Genomic DNA, 24,520 nt, shown 5'->3' with positions numbered 1-24,520 from the left:
ATGTGCTTGTTTTTCTTGTACAGGACTTTGAAGAATATGACAATCTGCCGTCCAGTACCAAAGTGATAGCGTTACAGGATTAAGACCGTGATTGGCAACAAAATCTGCAATGACAAACTTAAATCCCCATAATTCTTTCTAAATCCACGTTATTTTCTCCAAATTTGCAAGAATTGCAGAAAATGGTACCCAAAACAAGGAAAAGGTTTTAAAGTTAGGGTTTACACTCTCATTCTTGAGCAAGCAGTGCCCTCATGCGGCAGAAAACACCGAAATCTCTCAAATCTTTCTCATCGACATTTTCTGTTAGGGGTGAGCTAAAGGACAAGGTTCATATTAAATGTCTTGTGTGCTTTGTACTGTTTGTATTGTGATTGAATTTGGGTGCACCCATTTTGCGTTGCTTGGTTATTGGGTCTGAAGGAGATGAAGGATTGATTACTAGTATGTAACACACAATGATATAAAGAAAATATAAAGAAAATTCGCAACCTATTTTCACTTTTCTTACATAATAAAAGAGCACTTCACTTGCCTCTTTCAGAAGGCAGGGGAAATAATATGACTCTCAACATATATCAGTAACAAGTTATGGGAATGAATGTGTATTTGTGACCCACTACAACAAAAGGATCCTAAAGTCGCTGACGGCTGAGCCGAGAAAACGAAGTTTGAAGTCACATCATCAGAATTGGTCATAACAATCGGATTTCCGTTACTTTGCTTAGTTTTGTAGTCTAATGTTTTGTCTATCATCTGCCGAAATTTCAAAGCTAAATGATCAAAGGAAAGGAAAGAAATCAGCATTTTTCTGGACCATGATTTTCTGACTTTCAACGTTACAGAAATGTGTCCGAAGATTTGGATTTAGCGCCGCAGCTAGGCTCTGCCCCTAGCAACGATAGAGTGATCTTATCGGTCAGTAGGTCGCATCCTGATTACCGATTTGTTGTGCCTGGCGCTAAGCTTGAATGAACATCGTGGAGGTCGCTAAGAGCATACCTTCTATTGTTAAATGGTGAAAACTGTCTCGCCTCCCCTTTATCATGATAGCATCGCAAGGATAACTTTTAAGGTGTTTTTCTCGAAACTCAGATTTCATCAACCACTTGACATGCGCTAATAAAATCTTCGATATCTCCGCAACCCAGTACTTTTATGAGTTTTGCTACATAATGAAATTAGAATATAAGAGTAAGCGAATAATGTCATGCTTTTTCAGAAAATTGTCCTCCCCTGACTTTCGAATCCTTTTGTTGTAGCGGGTCACATTTTTTTCCCCCAAAAAAAGAATTTTTGTGGTATTCTTGTTTTAAATATGAAACATCATAAAGTGCTGCAGCCTTCCCATCCAGCAGTGACTGGGCAGAAATTTGGGAAATTCATAACTTTTGATTGGATTCTCCGATTTTCCTCAAACTTTCACTTATTGCTGCATTCACTCAATCCTCATGAATATCAACCCTTTGAGGACGGGTTGATATTGCTACAATGCACATTTTTTTCATAGACACTCGCCTGTGTATACTTGCAACTAGTCTTCAACAGGTTAAGGTAAACTTGTCCTTTAAAGGGATGTGTAAATCCCAAATGCACTTTTGTTCATTTGTTGTTGTTTTTTAAAGGTTTTGTGTAGAGATGCAAGACAGAAATTTAGTTATGCAGCCAAAGTCATATACAAACACACAAACACAGATATGATCAACCATTGCCTCTAATCCCCAGCAGTTTATACCAGCTTTTGATTAATGTACCCCACACAGAAACCACCTGTTCACAGGTCTCCTGGTCTTTGGGGCTGGGTGCACTTTTTATTGGCAATAGTGATGTATGTGAAATTCAGTTGGTTTTACTCCATTATCATTCATGTTAGCCACGCCTCATCCACCCAGAAATGTGGAGATCAAGGCGACAGCAAACTGCCATGGGAAATCACTCCTGAACGTGACTTGGCAGAACCCAACAGACATCACAGAAAACTTCAGCAACAAGCATTTCGGTCATTTTGAAGTGGAGCTCACACCAGGATCTGCCATACCCTGGAATTTGGTACTTGTATATCAATGTGGTTGCTGTAGGCCTACTTATCAATTGCTGTACTAACCAGCACCTAATATGGTTGCTGTATCCTCCAAATTTGCATAAAAATCAGAAACTGGACTTGAAACTTATGTTGTGCGATGTTTCTTCTGGCATCCTTCCAGTATGGAAGAATGGTCCTTTATATACAAATGTATATGTGAAGTTGGGCAGGAATATTACACACTGTTGCGCTTTCAGTGCGTAAAAGATGGCTCAGAATCTCTCAGATCACCTGGGAGGCGTTTCATCAACGAGTTCGTCGGAGGTTTTCAACGACGAATTTGCTATCAGCCAATCAGACGCAAGGATTTCAGTAGCTTTTAACAGTTGTCAGTGTAAATCACTGACAAAAAGTTTCATGAAATGGTCCCCTGGTCCCATTAGGCATGTGATTGGATGAATCAGAAGCCCCCCTTCCTGTTGAGACTGGGTTCCTCCACACGTTCCCAAATAGATTCCTTTACGCCTCGTTCGAACCAACGTGCCTCTCTGACCAGCACCACCATGTCTTTGTTGTTATCAAATCGATGGTTGGTCTTTTTTAAGAGTGAGTAAACAGCTGATTCTGGGATGCTGTGGGTCTTCTGTGTTGGCTCATATGATCCATCAGGGATTATTGAGTTTATTGCGTTGACTCATAGCCATCAGAGATTGTTGAGTTTATTGCATTGACTCATATGAGCCGTCAGGGATGGTTGAGCTTATTGTGTTGACTCATATAAGCCAGCAGGAATTGTTGAGTTTATTGTGTTGACTCACATGAGCCATCGGGATTGTTGAGTGTATTGCATTGACTCATATCAGCATCAGGGATTGTTGAGTTTATTGCGTTGACTCATACGAGCCATCAGAGATTGTTCAGTTTATTGCGTTGACTCATATGAGCCATCAGAGATTGTTGAGTTTATTGCGTTGACTCATATCAGCCATCAGGGATTGTTGAGTTCATTGCGTTGACTCATATGAGCCATCAGAGATTGTTGAGTTTATTGCGTTGACTCATATGAGCCATCAGTGACTGTTGAGTTTGTTGTGTTGACTCATATGAGCCATCAGTGACTGTTGAGTTTATTGTGTTGACTCATATCAGCCTTTAGGGATTGCTGAGTTTATTGCATTGACTCATATGAGCCATCAGCGACTGTTGAGTTTATTGTGTTGACTCATATGAGCCATCAGCGACTGTTGAGTTTATTGTGTTGACTCATATGAGCCATCAGTGACTGTTGAGTTTATTGTGTTGACTCATATGAGCCATCAGTGACTGTTGAGTTTATTGCATTGACTCATATGAGCCATCAGTGACTGTTGAGTTTATTGTATTGACTCATATGAGCCATCAGTGACTGTTGAGTTTATTGTGTTGACTCATATGAGCCATCAGGGTTTCTCCAATGTAGAATTCCTTGCACTTTTCTTCTTGGTATCTGAAACTATTTACTATATTTGTCTTTTTCTCCTTTGTTGTTTTGTTTTTGAAATGGATGAGTCTCTGTCTTAATGAATTGTGAGGTCTGAATGCTGCGGAGACACCATGTTTAGCCAATTTTCTCCTGATCTTCTAGGAGAGGTCAGATATGTAAGGGATGGTGATGGTGATCTTCCTGCTCGGGCTGGTTGTTGGTTTGACCGTTTCTTGCTCAATTTTGTCTGAGTCTTGTTAAAGGCATTCAGCTTTGGTGAATGACCAATCTGGATACCCACGTTTGGCCCGAATGTCATACCAACATTCAAACATACGTCAAAGAATCCATTGGGGAATTAGGGAAGGAACCTAGTATATAGCCTCAACAGGAAGGGGCCTCTGTTTCAACCACATGCTTGGGGCTGGAAGATCAGAGAGATTCCGAGCTGTCTTTCACGCACTGAAAACACAGGACCATTCTTCCACTGGAAGGAAGGCGAAACATCACATATTGTCTGCACTTTGCTTTGTCTGCACTTCAGTGGAACACTAATTTTTGTCGACAGTGTAATAGGGCCTAGTTTATATCACACTCTTCAGTGTTGACACCTGGGGCCCGTTGCATAAAAGTTACAATTATGGTAACTTTGCCATCCAATGGTAACTTCCATGGAATTCTTGATTTTGATTGGCTGTTGAGTATTGTTGCCATGGTAATTACCATTGAATGGCAAAGTTACCATAATTGTAACTTTTATGCAACGGGCTTACAGGGTTCTGAATTGTAATGTTTAGCAACTCATGATGAATATAAGGATAATCTTTCATCATCTGACTGTTTGTCTCTCAGTGTTGTGATCATATTAATGTACACTCTATTCTTATATTTCTATAAATATTTGACACTTGTGCCTATATTCTAGTATTTGTAGACACCTTTTTTTCAACTGAGAAAATGAACCAGAGAATTGCATAACATTGAATTGAAATGGATTGATTTAGATTTTATTTTATTGAATTGAGTGTTTAACACATGCCAGATATATTGACGGTGCAATAAAAACTTCATGTTTCCTCCATTTAGAATCACCTTTGAAAGGTACTTGACAAGAGTTAGCTTCAAACAGAGAACTTAGAGGAGTACATTATGCTTTTCTGTTTGTTTGTTTTTTCAATCTAGACTCACAAGAACATGTCACCAACGCAGTGTATGATGTGGTACCCAAACATGCCGATGAATGAGACTTATTGTGTTCGAGTGAGATTCGTAAGTCCCAAGAATGGGTCCTGGTCTGAGAGAGCATGTTCCCTTCGTTCACCTGATGGTGAGTATTTGATTCTGTTTATCTCTTAACCAACTGCATACTGAATTCTCATATACCATTAGATTTAATACACAGGTCAGTAGGTTCCCGTACGGAACAGATTAACTCACGTACGTACCTTTAAAGGCTGATACACTCACCAGACATCTATCTATCTATATATCTGTCTATCTATCTATATATATATATATATATCTGTCTATTTACTGTCTATCTATCTATCTATTCATGTATCTATAGCTATACCTATCTCTTTCTCTCTCTCTCTCTTTCTCTCTTGTATATATATCTGGAGAGAGAGAGAGAGAGTGTGTGTGTGTGTGTGTGTTTGGTGAATTTATCAGGCTTTGAAGGTATGCAGGCTTACTTTATACATTGTTTTGTAGTTTGAGGTATGTTTACATTCTCTAGACGAAGGGTATGTGATATGTCCTACTTTAAAAAAAATGCTTTTGTAGATGTGAGTCTTGCCAATGAATGGCTCCTATCATTGATTCTTTGTGATAGAAAATAGTAAATATTTAGACTAAAATGCTGAACACAACAAATCTGTTACATGTGAGGATGAGAAACTACTAACATATTTTATTCAACCTGACATGATGTTAGAACCATAGTTTAACCTCATCCCAGCCAAAGTAAGATCATCCTGTATAAAATCAATCGAAACCTGCAAAGGCCATCTTGACAGTGTTTAAGGAATGCTACAGTTTTGGTTGAGATGGGGCTTCATGTTTCCAACATTTTTTGATGATGATTTTTTTTTTGATATAATGAGAAACCTCTTATGAATTATAAAACAGCCTACAATTCTAGGAGGAATTCAAAGATTATTTGATGAAAATTGGTTCTGAAATGGCTGAGGTATCCAAACAAAGGGATTGTAATAAAAGGTGGGAGCTACCTTTTATTAGGATCACTTTGTTGTACTTTGTTTTTGGATATGCGTCATATCTCAGCCATGTCGAAACCGATCTTCACCAAAGAAACTTTGAACTCCTTTTAGAATTGTATGCTCTTTAACATTTCATAAAATAGTTTCTGAGCATGTCGCAAAAAGTTAAAAGCGAAATCCTCACCTCTCCCAATACTATACCACCCCTTTAATCTTTTGAATAAGGTACTTCAGCTACTGGACAAAAAATAACAGCTTACAAGTGCATTTAACAGGTTGTCTGTTTGTTTTTCGTGGTAATTTTGCAGAGATTGCCTGCGAGAGAGGTGGTAGAGTACAGCTGGCGTGTCCCAACGTCGGTCAATCTAGTGCCGCCGCAAACGAAACTGCTGTGGCTTGGTACCACAATGGCATCTTGATGCCAGGGGAGACGGATACACTCTTGTCCATAACAAACATATCTTTAGAGGAGGGAGGAAACTACTCATGCATGCCAGGAGGCGGTGCACAAGTTGCTTCATACAATGTGATGATTGGCTGTGAGTGTGACTGTTTAGATTTGTTTCCAACCAATAGGGAGCTTTAGATTTTCGCGCCGGGGATGTTCAGAGGGAAAAAGCATATTCTGAGCATGCGCAGAATTGCGTATCAAAGTCCATCTGTTTATAGATCGCGTCGTCTGAGGTTTCACTGCGGGTTCTGTGCTAATTTTATGTCCGCTCAATTCACAACGTAGAGAGCTACTTGATGCACCTATCATATGGGGGCGCTATTTTATTTTTTATCGGTTGCGTCTCGGCTTAATCTAAAGCTACTTTTCAACATGACGCAGGGAAGAGGAGAATGTCCAGCTTTGTCTCAAACGTCCGCACTGCAAATCTAAAGCTCCCTAATGAATCATTCAAGTCGAAGAGAATCATAATTTTGATATGAGCAGTTATTACTTGTGAATGGAACACAGTATATAAGGAGAGCAGTAGGCCCTGTAAAGAAATGATCTAGAATATGGTCAATCGTCACATCCTTTAGATGAGCCCAGAGCTAGCAATCATACAGAGTTTCCTTTATATTACCAAGAGCATGTTTGTTTGTTTGTTTGTTTGTTTGTTTTTTTGTATGCTTCTTTCTTCCTCCCATTTTTTCTTTCAGTGTTGTCTGTCTGAAAGGATATTATATACTAGGGAATGGAGAACTTTGAATATACATTAATTCGATATTCAATTTGTGGAATACAGGACTGTAAATGATAACCCCATTGTCTTTTTAAAAGCATTTATGATGATATTTGTAAATCAAATTTGTACCTGATGGATACAATAGGTAGTTCCTTTCATATTACAAATGTGAATGCTGACATCATACAAAACATATTATATTTTCCTTAACCTGAATATGAGTATGTTTCTAACATGCATAGTTTTTTCATTCTTAATATGGTTTTCCATTTTTGGGCATTTGTAAACTAGTTTTCAGAAAGATAGTATGCAATGAAAACTTTTTAAATACAGTTTTGCCATATTTTGCTCGAATAAAGATTTACATGAATCATGTATTATTACATCATTATGAACTCCACTGCCTGTTGAGATGATTATGGAAATTGCTCACATTTATGAAAGAAAATGTAAGAGCATTGCAGTATATGTATGGAAAGAAAATGATGTTGCAATGGTTGCATTTCACCATGCATCTTACAGCAAAACCTCAGGAAATATCTCTGGAATGCAGCAGCAATGACTTTGAGAATATTATCTGCAAATGGGATCCTATACCAGACACCAACCTGCCAACGAATATTTTGTGCGAGTATGCTGAGGGGTAAGCATAATAATTGGCAGCGTTGCAATTTTCTGCCCCCAATCCTTTCTTCATGGCAAGTAGAACCACACATTCACAGGTTGTTGGTGCAGTTAATGGAATCATTATCATGTTGCTTGCCTACGGTTTGTAGTTATTTTCTGGAGGCAATGTTCTGCTCCATCTTAACCTTCAAAAATAACTGTATAATATTGTGGCAGTAAATTTCAGATATTTTTTGACTTATTTTGTGATGATGTCCAAATGCATCAAAAAATCCTCTGGTATACAAAAGTTTTGAGAACTATGTTGTCATAATGAAGAGATCTATGAACTAATATCACCATACTAATGGTCCATTTACTGAATGCTTTATTTTAGCACTGCTGTGTGAAATTTTAGTTACAGTTCATTATCAGCGAACCTTATGTAATAACAAACATCAACCCAGATATCAAGTACATTGAGTGTGATATATGCAGTAATTCACTGGTTTTATTTTTCTGATGCACTAAGCATTTAATTTCATTTTCAAATTTGTAACTCATTTTTTTTTTTTAACATTAGATGTCAGGTACTCTGGTTCCATGTAGAACTATGCAGCTTAAATTTTTCAAACTCAAAATTTTGTTCAACAACACCCTTGTTATGAAATGAATTTCTTCATTATGGGCAGGATTTACCCGTGAGTGGTCTAACACTATACGTTGCCGCGACATAATGTGACTGCCCAACTCAAGGCCCAAAAATTGTAGGTGAAAATGAATATTCACTTTTCTATTCTATACATAGTTAAAGTTGAAAAGAAAAAGAAAACAACCACCTGCTAATATATCAATATCTGTTTTGTTTAAAGCCACTAAATTTTGACAGTAGGTAGAAAAAAAAACAGATTTCTCCCCAAGCTAAGACAAACTTTGAAAATTTGAGATGGTCAACCCAGATGGCATAATTTGGTCCTGTACGGAGAATCCTAATTCGTAACTTTTTGTGGGTCTTGAGATGGGCGGTTACGTATGTGAATATATATTGAGTCTTTAAGCAGGACATACACTGTTTTTATTTTTCACATTATTGCTAAATGCATGTTCCCATAATTAATCTGGAGTCTGCATTTCTCATAACCACTTTGTTTGTTTGTTTTTTTCCTTTTTCCAGATATGAGCCTGATCATTGGTCATATCGCGTTTGTCCAAATTTCAGTGCCGGAAGTGGTGTTCAGCATTTCACTGGCATTAGGGAGTTAAACATGCTTCTGCGCTTTGCAAATGCACTTGGCACTCAATATGTTCCAGAGTCCAACCAGATATATTTCAATTCCTTATCACACAGTGAGTGTAATTATATCTTTCCCATTTTTTATGATGCTATTGATCAGGTTAGGTACACAAGCAACTCAGAAAAATTGTCTACTCTTCTTGATACCATTGTTCTTTTAATAGATTTAAAGGATGAGTTCACCTTCATATACATGTGGATTGAGTGAATGCAGTAATACTAGTAGGACACAGCAGTGAAAGTTTGACGAAAAATGAACAGCATTTCAAAAGTTATGATTTTTTTTTTAATTTCAGTGCAGCCATCACTGGATGAGAAGACTAACTACAGTTTGTGATGTCACATGCATAGAATGATATAAGCAAAATATGAAGAAAATTCAATGTATTATTTTCACTTTTCTTGCCTAATAAAAGAGCACTTGACTTGCCTCTTTCACGAGGACAGAGGAATATAATCCTTACCATACGTCAGTAAGAAGTTGAGGGAATTTGTAGTTTTCAAAGAAAAGGAAATTTTGTGGAATTCTCTTTATATTTTCTTTATATCGCTCTACACATGTGACATCACAAACTATTGAAGTTCTCTCATCCAGCGAGTCAGCAAGTCCATCCAAGTTTTAGTGTTGTGTAATGTTTGTTTCCTTACTACTCAAGCAAATACAAAACATGTGTCATCATGAATAACACTTTATCAAAAGTACATTGAATATTCAGAATATGCATGTAATATGTTATTTTTCAACAGAGCACAAATTAACAAGTTTTGCCAGCTGCGATGAGATGATGACACAGTGAAATCAATTGGCAAATATCTTTCTTTTTGAGCAAATGTGCTTTCCTTGAACCTTGAACAAATTCAGGACAGGAACAGTAAAATGAGACAGGATTATGCAGTGCATTCTTGTTATAACGAACACAGTTATGACAAAAATTCCAGGTTTCAAAAAAAAAAAAAAAAACCAAGGCAAGAACAACTTCAGCTCTAAAATTATAATCTAAACTATATTATACCCTATTTGTTCTGTTAGAATATAAATGTTAATAATATAAGTAAAGAAAACTGTTGGTTCTGAAGACTTTGTTATAATGGGAGCCTCCTATACTTGGAATGTGACACAAACAGTACCAGGACAACATAAAGACATTAAGTTGATAGTTCAATATTAAACTTGATTTCAAGATTCAACAAATTCAGTCAGTTATGCATGATTCAGAAATAGTAACTTTTATTTCCAGCAGAACTCAACTTAGGATGCTACTCTGTGGCTCCACATGTAAAGACGAATACCTCTCTACCGCAGATGGCAGCAAATTTATAATAACTAGAGAAGCATTCTGAGAACGCAGATCTAGCTCCACCAAGCGGTTAATTTCCACCAATAATCTTGCTCTTCCGTAGAGATCAGTGATTTCCTCCCATATGTATGCATGCTAAAAATCGCCCAAATTCCCAATATAGAAGCCTTTTGTTACGTCATCAACCCTCAGCTGCGCTTATGAAAACTTAAAAAATGTGCAGCTAGAACTCCCAAGTTCATTGACCCTATAACCTGCCAAAATATCAAAAATCCTTTATAAAATCCATAAAAAATTCTGGATTACTACTACCAAAATTTAATCATCTCTTCCTTGTGTCATTCTCAACCTTCCCTGCAAGTTTCATCTAGATCCGTTCACAACTGTTTGAGTTATTTTACACACGGACAAATGAACAAACGGTAATGAAAGCATTGTACCTACTATGTCAATTGTTCAGGAGAAAAAAAAATGGCAGCCGAAGCACTACATCAAATGGGAGAGTCCTTTCTTTGACATGCTGTGGTGGCTTTATTTTTGAAGTGTGACAGCTAGGATTTGGACTGGACATCACTAACAAGTGATTATCTGACCATTGATCCACAAAAGTCATTTTCACGAAAATTTCAGATACGGTACGAGGTCTTGTCGCCCCAGCGACAATAACTTCCTCCCTTGGCGGAGGTAGTGATGTGTGTCTTTGCCAGGGCGTCATTACATAATAGTAAATTCTTCTTCCCATTACCTGTTCCCATGGCACAGCAAAGCCAGCTGCTCCCATCTTTGATGTTGACGTCACATTAACATGTCAACCAAGCTCCTTGCTGAATGTGGTTTGGACTCACCCCAGCTTCAAACATCGTGTGCGGAGCTACCTCTTGGAAGAAGAAAACAAATTTGAAGTAAGAGCTGGATCTCCTGATGAAAAATAATTAAGTCAGAACAAAATATTCATGCTTAATCTTTTATACCACATAGATCTTGGGATTTTTTTTTTTTTTTGGTGGTTATTCTATATTTAACTGGCAATATGATTTGTTTCAAGAGTGAATGAGCTTTAGGGGAAGATCCCAGATAGCAGTAGTAGGGGAGGCAAATATGGAATGGAGATAATTCAAATTTTGAAATCCCATGTTTATGATATCTATGATTAAAGGGAAATGTATCATGTGATTTAAGAGGTTGCTTACAGAAGTCAAGATCCACATTTCTCAACCCTTTTTTACCCCAAGACCCAATTAATTAAGTGCATATGAATATTAATGTGGAAATTGCTACAGGTGTGTAGATTAAATGCAAATTGTTTTCATTTAATTTTTGGCCAACATCATGGCCCACCTGTGAGAGCTAGCTTCGCTGCAAACTAATACGTGGGCCATGACCCGCTTGTTGAGATGCACAGGACAAGATAATACAAGCAAGCAAAAACTGTTTGATGTCACGTAATGTTAAGTTTCATACAGTATGTACATGTTAGGCGACAAACAGTCTGAATCCCTTCATAGTGGTTAACCTTGCCAATTTCTGTACTTTCGGGATGGTAGGAAAAATGGTACTCGACAGACGACTAAAAGATTTGATGAACAGAATGTGCTCAAATCTGCATATATATATTCACAAGTACACTGTACAAGTACTGCTTGACACCTCGTCAAGGGTGCGTGGAAAGCTCCCATTGATAGAAGACTTTGATGTGAGTGATTTGATCTTGACCCGTCGAGGACAAACTGATTTTGCCATATCAGGCATTTCCCATAGACACCCACCCAAGTACTTTAAAGGGTTAACAGCAACACTAAAGTTTGGTGCAGTCCAAACCATTTTTCAGGTTATCTTGCATGCCGTGATGTTCATATCCCTACCTTCATGAGAATATCAAATAAACGTAAAGTGACCAATATTGCAAATGAAGATTAATGGATATAAAGGCTTTATACTGAAATAATTTCTTGTTCTCTCTCTCTCTCTCTTTGTGTCTTTTACACACATACACACTTTCTTCCTGCACACACACACACACACACACAGAAACGTAACTACACAGCTGTACGACTGGACTCTGATTTGGAGTCCACATCAGTTCTAGCAAGTGTCTGCAACACAGAGTACTGCGTGAGGATGAAGACAATTACACACATCATTGTAGACGAAGAGGGACCGTGGTCCAAACGAATTTGTGTCAGAACTCCCCCTACTGGTAAGTCTGTATGATGAGTACTAAATCTCAAGCATGGAGATGTACATCTGTAGCTTGGGCAAGTATTGTTATTTGCCTTCAGCGAATTACCATCACACTCTGTTAGAGTCTTAACCCTAACTAGGCCGGGCTATTTAGGTAGTTGATAGAGCCGGAGGGGGGGGGGCCTCCCAGGCCCCCCCTCCAGATCTCGGCCGTCGACCGCGCGATCGCGACGAAAATTGGCACACACATTGCCTATGATGTAATCTATAATACCATGAAGTTAAATTTTCAAAAAATTTTCATTTATACTAAATTATGCTAATTTATGCATAATGATGCATGAAATCAGACTATTTGGTCTAAATCACAAAATAAAGCTCAAAACAGGCACATTTTTTGTGTAAATATCCTTTTTAGTGTCCTGAGCAAATGTAATAAAAAAAAATTGTGATATCAGAAAAAATTCTTAAGTATTTTATTGTTTTTTAAAATTTCTTATGTATTTCTTTGTTTTTTTACTTTATGTTTTTCATTGTTTTTTTGGTGCGATTTGTCCGCGACATCTTTCCGAACAAGAAAATATGTTATTCATTGATTTTAATCAATAAAATACCAAAATAATCGTGCTTTTATGAAATTTGCCTGTAAGCACAGTTTGCATTGAAATTGTACACGAATTCATGTTTTTGAGCAATTTTTGGTCTGACATGCATGTACATATTTATGCGTAACTTCGGAACCGCGAGCCCGGGCGTCGCAAATTTGGTGTCAAAAGATGCGGGAGACTCGAAAGAAAAAAGTCATGAAACGTCGCGGTGATAGCTTTTTGCGATTGCGATACATCGCGCGAAACGTCGAGGGGGGGCCTCGGAGGCCCCCCCCCCCCCCCGGCCTAGTTAGGGTTAACAATGACGATTGTACTTGAATACATACATCGTAATCCTCATTAGAGTGAGGTTATGTTTGGTATTAATAGTCTGATATATTTTCGCCCTGATACAATTACATAGTGTATATTCATGTTGAGAAATAATGAAATGAAATTAAACAATAAATGACAATTCGGTGTACCATCAATGTGCTATTGCCTAGAGCTCCCAGCCAACCCTATTTCATATACATTATGGGATGGCTGGCTAGCAAAATTAGCTATCTTTAATCACTGTAATCTGTTGATTTGTACTTAAAAATTGTTGTGTTCAATTTGTTAACACATTCAAAGTGATTGCATAAGTTCTATTTGCATTATGGAATTAGAAATAGAAAGACGTTACATGATTAACACCACTCATTGGCAGCTAGCAGAGAGCAGCAAGTTGGCACGTAAACTCCTTCAGTTCATTGGGCAAGATGTTGGCATAAATTAGGTCAATTTGATATTACGCTGATGGCGACAAGTGGGTTAAGTGCTGACATGGCTTTATATCTATGGACAATGCACTGTAATTGAGAGTCTGTACCCGACTTTGCTTACCCAAAGCTGCTGCACCCACATACATTTATACTGGCATCTATTTATAAAGCCCTTGTGTGCTTTGAGAGCGGATTGGCACAGAAAACCTCATAGCCTTGTACACACTGTCCAAAGTACCTGGCAGAGAAAGGGGTAAAATATGCTCCTCTTTTTTAAATTGAAGCTTTCAGCAAAGAAAGAGCAGAATATGAGTGCTAAATGAATTATATCCACCTTGTCAATTTTATAAGAATGGTATATATAAAGTCTTGTGCAATTGATGGTAAAATGTTGTGAGTATAATGTGTAAATTTGGAAGAAGCAGGGGTGGCTTTATGGATAACACCAAGGACTCTGAATCCTGAGATTCCGGTGAGGTTCAAGTCTCAGCCCAAGTTGTGCCCCCCAGACATTCAAAGGAAACATAATTATCATCATTCAATTTGAGAACTTCCAGTACATTTTGCTCCTAAGGACTCAATGTCATTATTTGTCCAAGGTTTTAACCATCTGATTTAATTTAGTTAAAAGAAAAAACTAATCTCTCTTGCATGTAATAATATTGTCTACTATTTTTTATCGTGTTCCTTTTATTTTTTGTTTTTATTTGTGATTCATGCCGATTTCTTTGGAATGTGTTATCTTGCAGTGCCCAATGTTGTAACGACCCACGAAAACTATACAGACGAGATTGTGAAGGGCAAGGAGTTGAGACATGTCAACGTGACGTGGAATGTAAGACCCAGTTCTGATTCTATTCATTTGTTAGGTTAGGTCATTTCAAAATTAACCCGTTCCGTACTGAATTCTGAAATGCCCATGAACTTAAAACACAGGCCACCAGGGGTGATATTCTGAAAATTTAAAGTTTGAGTTTCTTCCTAAGTGTTTCTTAAGTCAGAAACTTAAGAAGTGCCTAGGAAAGACAGAATTGGTATTCTGAAATTTCTGCCGAGGAACTTCTTAATGCAAATTGTGACCCTGCACCTCAAAACAAACAAAAAGTTGCCAGACATGAATTATTAGTTAAGACCATATTCTGAAAGAGCAGACTTTAAGCTTTAAAATGATGTATAACTCAAATCAAATGGACTCTCCTAACCTATCTAAATATTGGAAAGAAAGCACAAACTCAGGAAAAGTGTGAACTGAGAAAAGAGGCTCTGAAGTACAGTGTCTATTCAAGCGCTAAATCTTTACCAAACCGTGCTGGCTGTGCGATGAATGGGACAAAAAACAGGAAGTAAACTACCAGAGTAACAACAATGAAGAGATTATCAGATTAGACTGAAATTAAGCATGCCTCATTAACACATTCTGTCCATAATTGATGCCAACTTTCAAAGCAGTAGCACTGTCCTTTGAAAAGTTATTAGAGTTGAAAGTGAAGAGTGTGGACAAGGTTTTTCAGAAATGAAAAAGGGATTCTAAAGACACACCTAATCACACTATTCTACCAAAAATGTTCGAGATAAACTGCTAAAAAACACACTTTCCTGCCAGTTTTATGATACCAAATTTTAGCATAATGTAAAAGAAGACCCGCTCTTTCAGAAAATATGAAAAAGTCAAGTTCGGCTAGGTTGACCCATTTCACTTATTTTCAGTCCTTGCGCAAAATTAGTGTGTGCGACTTTATGTTCGTTTTGAGGTGCACGGTCACAATTAGGCCATCCTTATTTATCACCCACATCCTTCCTTTAAGCCAGTACGAAATGCCGTATCATAAGAAACCAACCCATGACAATCGCGTATTACCATGATGTAGGGTTAAATACACATTATTATTATTTATTATTATTAGACAAATTTGTATAGCGCAGCTACTATGTAAATATACTCTACTGCGCTTTGATGTAACAGAGCTCCTGTCACTGATTAGACACACGAAAAATAGATAACAAATTAATCAAAGGCTTCTGAAAAAAGATAAGTCTTCAATAAAGATTTGACGACAACAAGTGATGATGCCTTCCTCAGTTTCTCAGGTAATTTATTCCAAAGTTTGGGAGCAGCACAGCTGAAGGCACAATCCCCTAAAGTTACTTTCATTTTTAAGTGAGATTGCTTTAGAAGCAACTTATCCTGCGTACTTCGTAAATTATGAGAATATATGTGTGCGGCATGTGCGCACATGATGTGTGCGGCATGTCCCCTTTCTGATGCCCATTTTGTGCATCAAAGTACATATTGCGCTCAGTGAATGACAGCGTCTGTCACGTTATTTTGCAGCTTATTGCTATATCTTAACATGATACTTAGGACAGGGGTGGGGCGTTCATAAATATCTTCCTAAAATTCTTTCTGAAGTGCACTCTGGAATACCAACCTCTTCCTAAGTGAGAAATTTGCATATCTCATCCTCATTTGCATATCTTTGTAAGTTTCTTCCTAAATTTTGGAAAAACTTAGAAAGAAACTTAGGAAGATTTTCAGAGTACCACTTATAAAAAAATACTGACTTAGGAAGAAATTTCTTCCCAGGAAGGATTTCAGAATACCATGGAATGGGTTAAGCATCGTTGAAGACAAAACAAAGACAAAGATTAAGTTTGATTAGGTTACTGAAATTAATTTGAAATGTTTGTATTAAATGCAATGCTTAATCATATCAGCTCTAAATTTGTTGTGCTCATCCTGTATTCATACAGGCATCTTTGCCAAGATTTGTAGGTGATGATGATAATGCAAAATTGATTTTTTATTAATTAGTGAATATGGAAAAGGGAAATAATTCTATTAATGAATATTCCACATTTATTTCACATTTTAGTTAGTAATTCAGTGCATTTTGTTTTCATTAGTCAATACAAGAGGAAACCAATTGAAAGAAAAAGAATTATCAAAACAAATTTCAGTTTCAGTTTCAGTTTCGTTTATTCATTCCAATAAAAAATCCATCATTGGTTACAAAACACACAAAACAATAATCAATCGAAAATTGACATAATACAGACAAACAAAGTTCAAGTTTACATATTTGCCAAAAATCAAACAATTCATGGAAATGAAAAAGAGAACTAGAGAAAAGCCTTGCGGCCTTGTATTAAATAAGTTCCCTCAGGTATGTACGAGTACTAGATTATGGAGGCACACTGAGGGTTTTACAGTTTCGAGACAAGAACAGAACAAAAACAACAAATGTGGTACTTTTTCCTCTTTTTTAGGGGGGGGGGGAGCTTAGTCATAGCAGAGTGGTTAGTTTGATATTTGACCAGAATATTCAATGATCTGCCTTGCAAAATGAAACTATAACCCTGATTCTTCATCCTTCATTGATTAGGTCACGGAGAACAAAAATATGCCATACCAAGGACTGAGCGGCTTCCGTCTGCAGATAGTTTCCTCAAGGTCCAACCACACGGCCTTCCTGAACCTTTCTGAGCAGTTTGCAACAAGCCTCGTCCACAACAAATTTAGCATGACGTTGCCAGGTAAAGTCCAGCTGACTTTAATGAGTAGAACATCTCAATGGCAAACCTAATGGTAGATGTGCATACACTGTGATTGAAAAAAATGCTGTAATGCAGAAGATGAAAGAGTGCATTTATAGCCACGAACAGATCAGAGTTATCCAAGTTCCCATGGAATGAAGCAAAAAATATTTGTTCATTCATTTACATGAAATTCATCCATTCATTTATTCATGGTTTTCCATTTCCAACAGAAACATGTGAATCAAAATTTTTACAGAAAATAAATGCATAAGATGATTAACATTGTAAGTACAATAAACAAAAATTTAAAAGCTTGTATATAATTCTGAGTATATTTTTCCGGATTACAATATCCATTGCTTCTTTTTTGTTGTTTGCTTCTCTTTTGGTTGTAAATAAAGTCTTTCATAATATATTGAATCATATAATTTTGTGAGAATGAATTCAGAAAGGAATGCGTGAGAAATCGGTGCACCTTGCATATGAGCATGTTTGTGTAGGTGATATGTCACACACATTTATATAGTCGAGCTTTGCACAATCCATGCACTGTCAAGGTTTGAATTAAACCTCTGTGGATTCCAGCTTTTGTGTTCTGTTTTCACTTCAGAGAGAAAAACAACATCAAAGCCGGGAATAGTCTTTGATAGGTTTTTGCACCAATCTGACGTACATTCTACATACACTTAACCCATTGAGGATGGACTGATTTTGTTACAACACACATTTTCCCATAAACACCTGCCCGAGTATTCTCGGGACTCGTCCTGAAAGGGTTAATTTCTTATACTTACTTTAAAAGAGTAGACCTTGCAATAAGCAGCCTAAATATACATGTAGCTATAGGCGGAGAACCATTCTCGACTAGCACTTGTGCTAACTTTGGGTTCCCCCTTTAACAACATTACAGTGTATCTTCTGTTTTTCTATTATTATTTTTTCGATTATTTTTTTCAGAACCTCTGTCTATGCATATATGTCTACATTTCATTTTCTTTGCCTTTTCAGTGATAAATGTATCACAACAAAACTAAATCTATTATAACACATGTATTCTTATGTAAGGTAGATATAAAGTATGTAAAATATATATGCTTGCAAAGCTGTAAGAACCTTGTACAAAATCATTGTATTCTCATAAAAATTTCATGTTATTGTATCTTACACTGTGGAATTTCATGTTATCATGTTATCATATTCACATGTATGTTGTTGATAAACTCAACTCAACTCAACTCAACTTACTTTCAGGTCTTTCTGTGAGAGAGAAGTATATAGTCTACCTGACACCTTTCAACGCTGCTGGCTCATCGCGCACAAAGGAATTCACCATTGCTTCTGTGAAGAGGGATCTTGGATATGGTAAATTTTATGACACATCACAATGCTTTCACTCTTCAGGTTGTATATCAGGAATCTCAGACATGGCATTAATGTACAGGCATTTGTTGTAACAAATTCTCGGTACCGGGCAACTTACTTTATATATTACTCGTTATATAGAAATTTTGCTGTATCCGAACAATAAGGTATGTACAGAGATACAGACGATAATTTGGGGACCTGAATTTCTCTTCTTCATTGTAACAAGAATTTTGCTATAATCATGTTCATTATAACAGGAGTGCACTGAATGTATATATGCATTTTTTGCGGAAAATGTATGATTCATGTAATTTTTTACTCTGAGATTGAAAATGTATAACAGACACTTCAGTTATGTGCATATCTACAAAATTTGTATTGCACTAACATTGTATGCACACATGCAGAATGAGATATGAAAGTGTGGTATAACCACTTTGTCTTTATACATGTATTATATAGTTAGATATAAATATATAGATAAATTTAGATATAGACACAACATTAGATATTGCAGCTGAAGATTTGAGATACTTGATCAAGTGATGAAGTTCATTTGATTTAAATGAGAAGTACAAATGTTTTGTGGGGGTTTTATATATTTTTTTTTTCTGAATAGCCAGAGGCGCATAACATTTTACCTTTTCCCCATGTATCAATATCAGTCATTAGTATGCTTCACCACCAGAGGGCGCTCAGCAAATTGTTGTTGAGTTGTCTGTTGGTCCATCTATCTGTTCTCCCCAAGATTATTATCACAATTTGACTCACTGTCTACAGAAATACTTCTGTGTCCTTTATAATAGATAATTATTTTGATCAGAAAATGAGGTTAACAGATTTGACTCTTGCTAGATATTGTTTGTCCACTATTACTTGCAGTAATAACGTTGTGAGTACAAGGTCTTGAAATCAAAGGGCAAAGGTCACAGAACTTTTTTCTAGGAATTACATTTTCCTGTCATAACTTCACCTATGCAAGAGAGCTAAAAGTGAAATAGATAAATAAATGTTTAAATTGAGAGGATAGGGAAAAACAGAGGCAAAATCCTTAATATATTATTTCATTTTCATTCTTAAGCAAGAATTTTCAGTTGGATTGTAATTTGGTAACACAGACAAAAATGAGGAAATACTTCTTTTATGCTGAGTACATGTAGGTAAAAGTTTATAATCATTATTGTACACTGGAATAAAAAATAGGTTCAAATTTGAGCCTTTATGCCAGACACAGACCTTTCAGACCTGAAAAGTGCAAAGTTGCACTCGTAAAGGTGCAAAGTTGGACCTTTTTTCTTAGCATGTAGATAGGAATTGAGAGCTGTCAAGATAGTCCAAGTACACGCATCCAGTGAAAGGCCACATTTATTTATCTATCGAAGGGGGGGGGGGGGGGGATATAGTGATTGCATCATGGTTGAAGCATTCCAGCTATCCTTCCTACACCGCAAGTAGATTGCATAGGTTTGTGATATGTGTCATGGAAGCCACTGTGTTCATGATATTAGAAAGTGCTGTTCGTTATTATAAATGGTTCAGTTGTTTGATTGACATTACATGTACATGGCTAGAAAGTCATAATGCAATGAAATTAGTTGGAAGTCAACCCCATGACATGATGATGAAGAAAAAAGTGTCTTTCAGCGCACTTCCTCTGTCTTCATGAGCTTTCTCAAGATCAGCATTGCCAACACTGCATCAAATATGTTGAATTCACTTTTCGTTCTTAATATGGTTCAGTTTGCTTTCCTCTTTAGAACAAGTTTTATCTGTATGATACTGTGAAACGAGGAATGTTCGCATGCATTTTAATTTTGGGAATTTCGTGAGTGCCAAGATTCGCGAAATTAAAATGCATGTGAAAGTTCTTGTCTACACTATATTGAAAAGCAGTTTGCGAAGATTTCATGCCGCAAGAAAGGTCATCGGCTCCAATTCGCAAAACTTTCATGCCGCGAATATTATCATGTTTTACCGTAATCAGTTTGTAAGTGTAGAACTCAGTTCCAGAAGATATTTAGTGGTTTGAACAGTGCCATTTTCAGACTAAAATGTGATGTTACCCCTTAGTCATATCCTTCACTAACACAGGGCACAAGAAATTGCTAGTGACCACCATCCCCGTGTTGATTCTCCTGGCGTTTGCATTGATTTTTGCCCTTCTGGCATGCGGATACCAGCGAATCAAGAAGGACTCACAACATTTTCCGGATCCCGTGTATCCCAAGGTAAGTAGGGGCTTACCCAAATGTTTAAATGTCTTCTATCCTTTTTGTCCCAATGAAGGTAAGTCAGGGTTTACACAAAGGTTTAAATGTCTTCTAGATGTCCTTCTGTTGGTGTCTACATAGACATGTACATGTCTAAAATTAATGTTTTTACATCTTTTCCTGTGAATGTTGTGGTGTAATTAGGTATTCATTCATCTTGGGAAATGTGTGTTACTGTTTTAAATTCCTTATTTGTCCACTATATTTGGCTATCAAGAATAGGGCTGATATTTCATTTCTCTTTAATTGTGTTAAGTCTGTGATAAATGTCTGATTTTGAATGATATTTTCCAAGAAATAGAATGTGAAAACAGTTTACGATGGGTTAACAATTGTTAAAAATGGGAAGGAATATCTGTCCTTTGTTTAATGTAGTTTTAGGTTTTTTGACAAGATTTCTGAATAGAAGATTATAACCCAACTATTTTGGTTGACCAATCCTATGTAAACTAAAGCAAATGCGACAGTTAATTTGGGACTGCTTTGTTAGTCATCGTTGTTGTAAGATCAAGATAACTTCTATGTGAGGTAGTGTAGTTACAGCGTACGATATAGTAGGAAAATTCTGAGCAACACAAAGGTGATAATTGTAGTGTGAGAAAGATATTCTGCTAAATGAATGTTGTACATCTTTGTCGATCAGATATTCCAGGTTAAGCCGCCCGCATGCCCCGAACCTGAAGTCTTTGACCAGCTTGTATGTTCTCCGGAGATCAAGGAGAAGCGTTCAGCACAAATCTTGGGCATGGTATCTGAAGACAAGGAAATGTACCCACTCCTTGACCAAAAAGATCTTGACATTTCCCTCGACAACCAGACATACTGTAAGCTGTCCTTGCAGCACCCTGAAAGACCATTCAACCTGCACATGGCTACCGATGTGGAAAGCTGTGACTATTACCCCTTTGTTGCTGAAGTGAGGGTCAAAGAGTCGTCTGTTGATGAGGGTGTCTGCGTAGGTTACTCGTCCAGCTGCTCGCAGAGGTCAAGCGACGAAAGCAGTGACCACGACCAGCAGAAGTTCCTCTCCCTTGAAGGACCTCCTCCAGGGTTTGGTGGTCAGCATGATCTGGATTGTAATCATGGCAGTCCAGTCGGGGACAGCAGAGAAGGGGGTAGGGACTCTGGCTACATTTACAGCAGCCTAGCCCAATGTGCAGATGGGGAAAGCTACATGTCAAGCAGCTCTGTTGATGCGGATGATGAGGGTAGTCTACCGTCAATGCAAACTACCCTTGCGCGTGGTTCTCACCAAGTATCCGACACAGTTACTGCAGATCCTTTCTGGATGGCCAATGAGCCAGGGCCCTATGTGATGGCCCCTAGTAGACAGTGGGAGGGACCAGCGGTCGAAAAAATTTCAAGACCCAGCTTGGGCCAGGACCACGGTATGACAGCCTTGATTTGCAACAAGTTTATAGTCAATGAAAAGCATGGTCCCATCTCATCTCCTCCATCGGAAACCATAGCGGATTATGTTACTTGCGATGACATTGCTGCAATGCATGTCGGTGGCAAGGCGGAATCAGGTGATAGCTTACATCGCAAACCGCACTCGTTGCAGTCATCTCCACAGCATACCATCAGAGATCTCCCTTACACTCGCTCATCAGCTGAGTTGTCCCGGACTCCCGCTGCGGCCAGCTCCAAAATGCCTCCGAATCTTCAGGCAGTCTATGTGGACAGCAAGGACATTCCTCCACCCCCTTCTCTTCGAGGGTCATCCTATGAAGCCGGAGGTAGTCAACATTCTGAGATAGATCTCACTACCTTGCAGCAAGATGAAACTACCTCAGCAGGATTTAGGGCGAGATGCGGATCCCTACCCATTGCAGATGAAAATTATCATGCAAGCCCAGGGAAAGTCCACAAGATGCTAAGGCCATCTTCAAGTGGCTATGTTAGCAGAGATTCTGATACAGTGGTCACATGAAGTCAGCAAGGGCCACAACTGACAGCATTTTCAACATGCTCAGACAAGTAACTCTTTTACTGTCCCATCTTCAACAGCTCCTGATTAGCAATCGATGTTGGCTCACCCACAACTCAATCATATTCCTTGCCCAGTGATAATGCAGTGAGAAACTCAAATCACATTCAGAAGAACCAAAGGCATACGAATGCCAGTGAGTGCAGCTGAAGTGTTGGATTTGGGGTATTTGGTGTTTTCGTGGTTATGTGACTAAAAAATAAATTGTCACATCTGTTTCTCAACATCATTTTGTGAGCAGTACAGAGTTATACCTCCTCCCTGATTGAACTGTTCCCCAAAGATTTCTGAAGTATCCCCTTGGTGGAAACCAATGGGTTTCCACATAATAGGTTGTCAAGTACTGTAAATGGCATCTTGATTTGCAGGTCACAAATATGGCTTGGACCGCATATCACATTGTTCCCTCTGCTTTCAGTCCTGTGCCTCCCCCCCCCCCCCACCAAAGAAAAAAAAAAGATAATAAATGCCAAGTATGAGAAAATGGTGAACTCTATGTGCCTAGGCACATGGGTGGTAAAACTTGCCTTGTATTTTTTTTATCTGCATTCAGATAGTTGAGTATATTTATGAGACATTTAATGTCTATTTTAATATCAGAGATTTTTTTGATATAAGTTTTGAAGTTATTACAGATTGTATATTGTAAATCATATTAAAGTGGGTGTCATGTACTGTAGGCTGAAACCGTTGGTTAGAAGCTAACCAGGAAAAAAAGAAATTAATATTTATCTTAAGCCCTAGAATATTTTGTGTGTATAAACTGTCATCATTAACCTTGAAAAGGATGTGTGATGCAAAACGGAGATGTAAATGTCCAAAATCTCGGAAATGAAGCTAGCAGAGGGGAATAACTACAGATCACAGATAAAGTTGTGAAGTACTAACAACCGATACATGTACTTTTCTCCAAGGGGTGTGCTGTATGTATCAAGGTAGAAAAGTGCTGCATATGTATAATGAGGGTGAGACACTCAAGTCTCTTTCTCTCTCTCTCTCTCTCTCTCTCTCTCTCTCTCACTCTCTCTCTCTCTCTATATATATATATGAATAACAGCAATTAGTTTCTGTTCGGAGTCCTAAGAAAGTAGGTCATTATAAAAACTCCATTAGAGACGTAAATTTGACGAATTTTCGCCCATAGGGCTTTGTCAAGTCAATACATTTGACATTTTATTATGTATATATATATATCACTATCTATCTATCTCTCTCTCTTTCTGCAAAAGATGCTGATGAGCAACATTTGTAAATCAACATTATGCTGAGAATAGTGTCTTACATTTGAAATGACAGAATCACAGTAACAATAAAACATGAACTATTATAGAGGAGATTCTGAGATGACATAAAATCTCATCGATCTATCAGTGTCATACACTTCAAAATGTATTGAGCATAATCAGAAATTTCACTTATTCGATTCATCATTTTCATAATGCTCTGAGTGAATGATTCCACCTTTATGATTATCTAGAGACTAGTGAAAGTAAGCCCAAACTTCCTAAAACCTACTACATAGAATGTTTTGAATTCTCTAGAAACTGTAGTCAATGGGCCAACACACTGTAGCACATCACTCTGGTGGCTGAATAGGAAGGTTGATTGTAAGAGGATTGTTATGTGTGCATGTAGGTTCAAACGATTGATGATAAGCAGCAAATATTCCCATCAAACCCTAAGCAAATGTTGCTGTATGTTGCTGAATTTATCAGCTTTTCATCATTAAATTAGTACCTCTAA

The 24,520-nt window shown here is 37.6% G+C and overlaps 2 protein-coding genes across 2 annotated transcripts in view; both read left to right on the top strand.

Moving 5' to 3' along the window:
• Window positions 1-7,529, top strand: part of LOC139721687 (uncharacterized) — a 34,014-nt gene extending 26,485 nt beyond the window's left edge. Inside the window, exons 5-8 of the mRNA XM_071633017.1 lie at window positions 1,874-2,049; window positions 4,668-4,812; window positions 6,016-6,246; window positions 7,405-7,529. Coding sequence (XP_071489118.1) covers window positions 1,874-2,049; window positions 4,668-4,812; window positions 6,016-6,246; window positions 7,405-7,529 — 677 coding nt within the window. The remainder of the gene's footprint in view (window positions 1-1,873; window positions 2,050-4,667; window positions 4,813-6,015; window positions 6,247-7,404) is intronic.
• A 4,588-nt stretch (window positions 7,530-12,117) lies between these two features.
• LOC139721686 (uncharacterized) lies at window positions 12,118-17,199 on the top strand. Its single transcript, XM_071633016.1, has 3 exons — window positions 12,118-12,277; window positions 14,365-14,450; window positions 16,999-17,199. The coding sequence occupies exons 1-3, from the start codon at window positions 12,199-12,201 to the stop codon at window positions 17,197-17,199; spliced, it is 366 nt and encodes a 121-aa protein (XP_071489117.1). The 5' UTR covers window positions 12,118-12,198.
• Window positions 17,200-24,520: the final 7,321 nt, after the last annotated feature.

This window comes from Diadema antillarum, unplaced genomic scaffold, assembly GCF_040938485.1.
Source record: "Diadema antillarum isolate AM-2024a unplaced genomic scaffold, OU_Dant_1.0 scf00000147, whole genome shotgun sequence".
NCBI classification, from domain to species: Eukaryota; Metazoa; Echinodermata; class Echinoidea; order Diadematoida; family Diadematidae; genus Diadema; species Diadema antillarum.
This window is presented reverse-complemented; position numbering and strand designations above follow the sequence as displayed.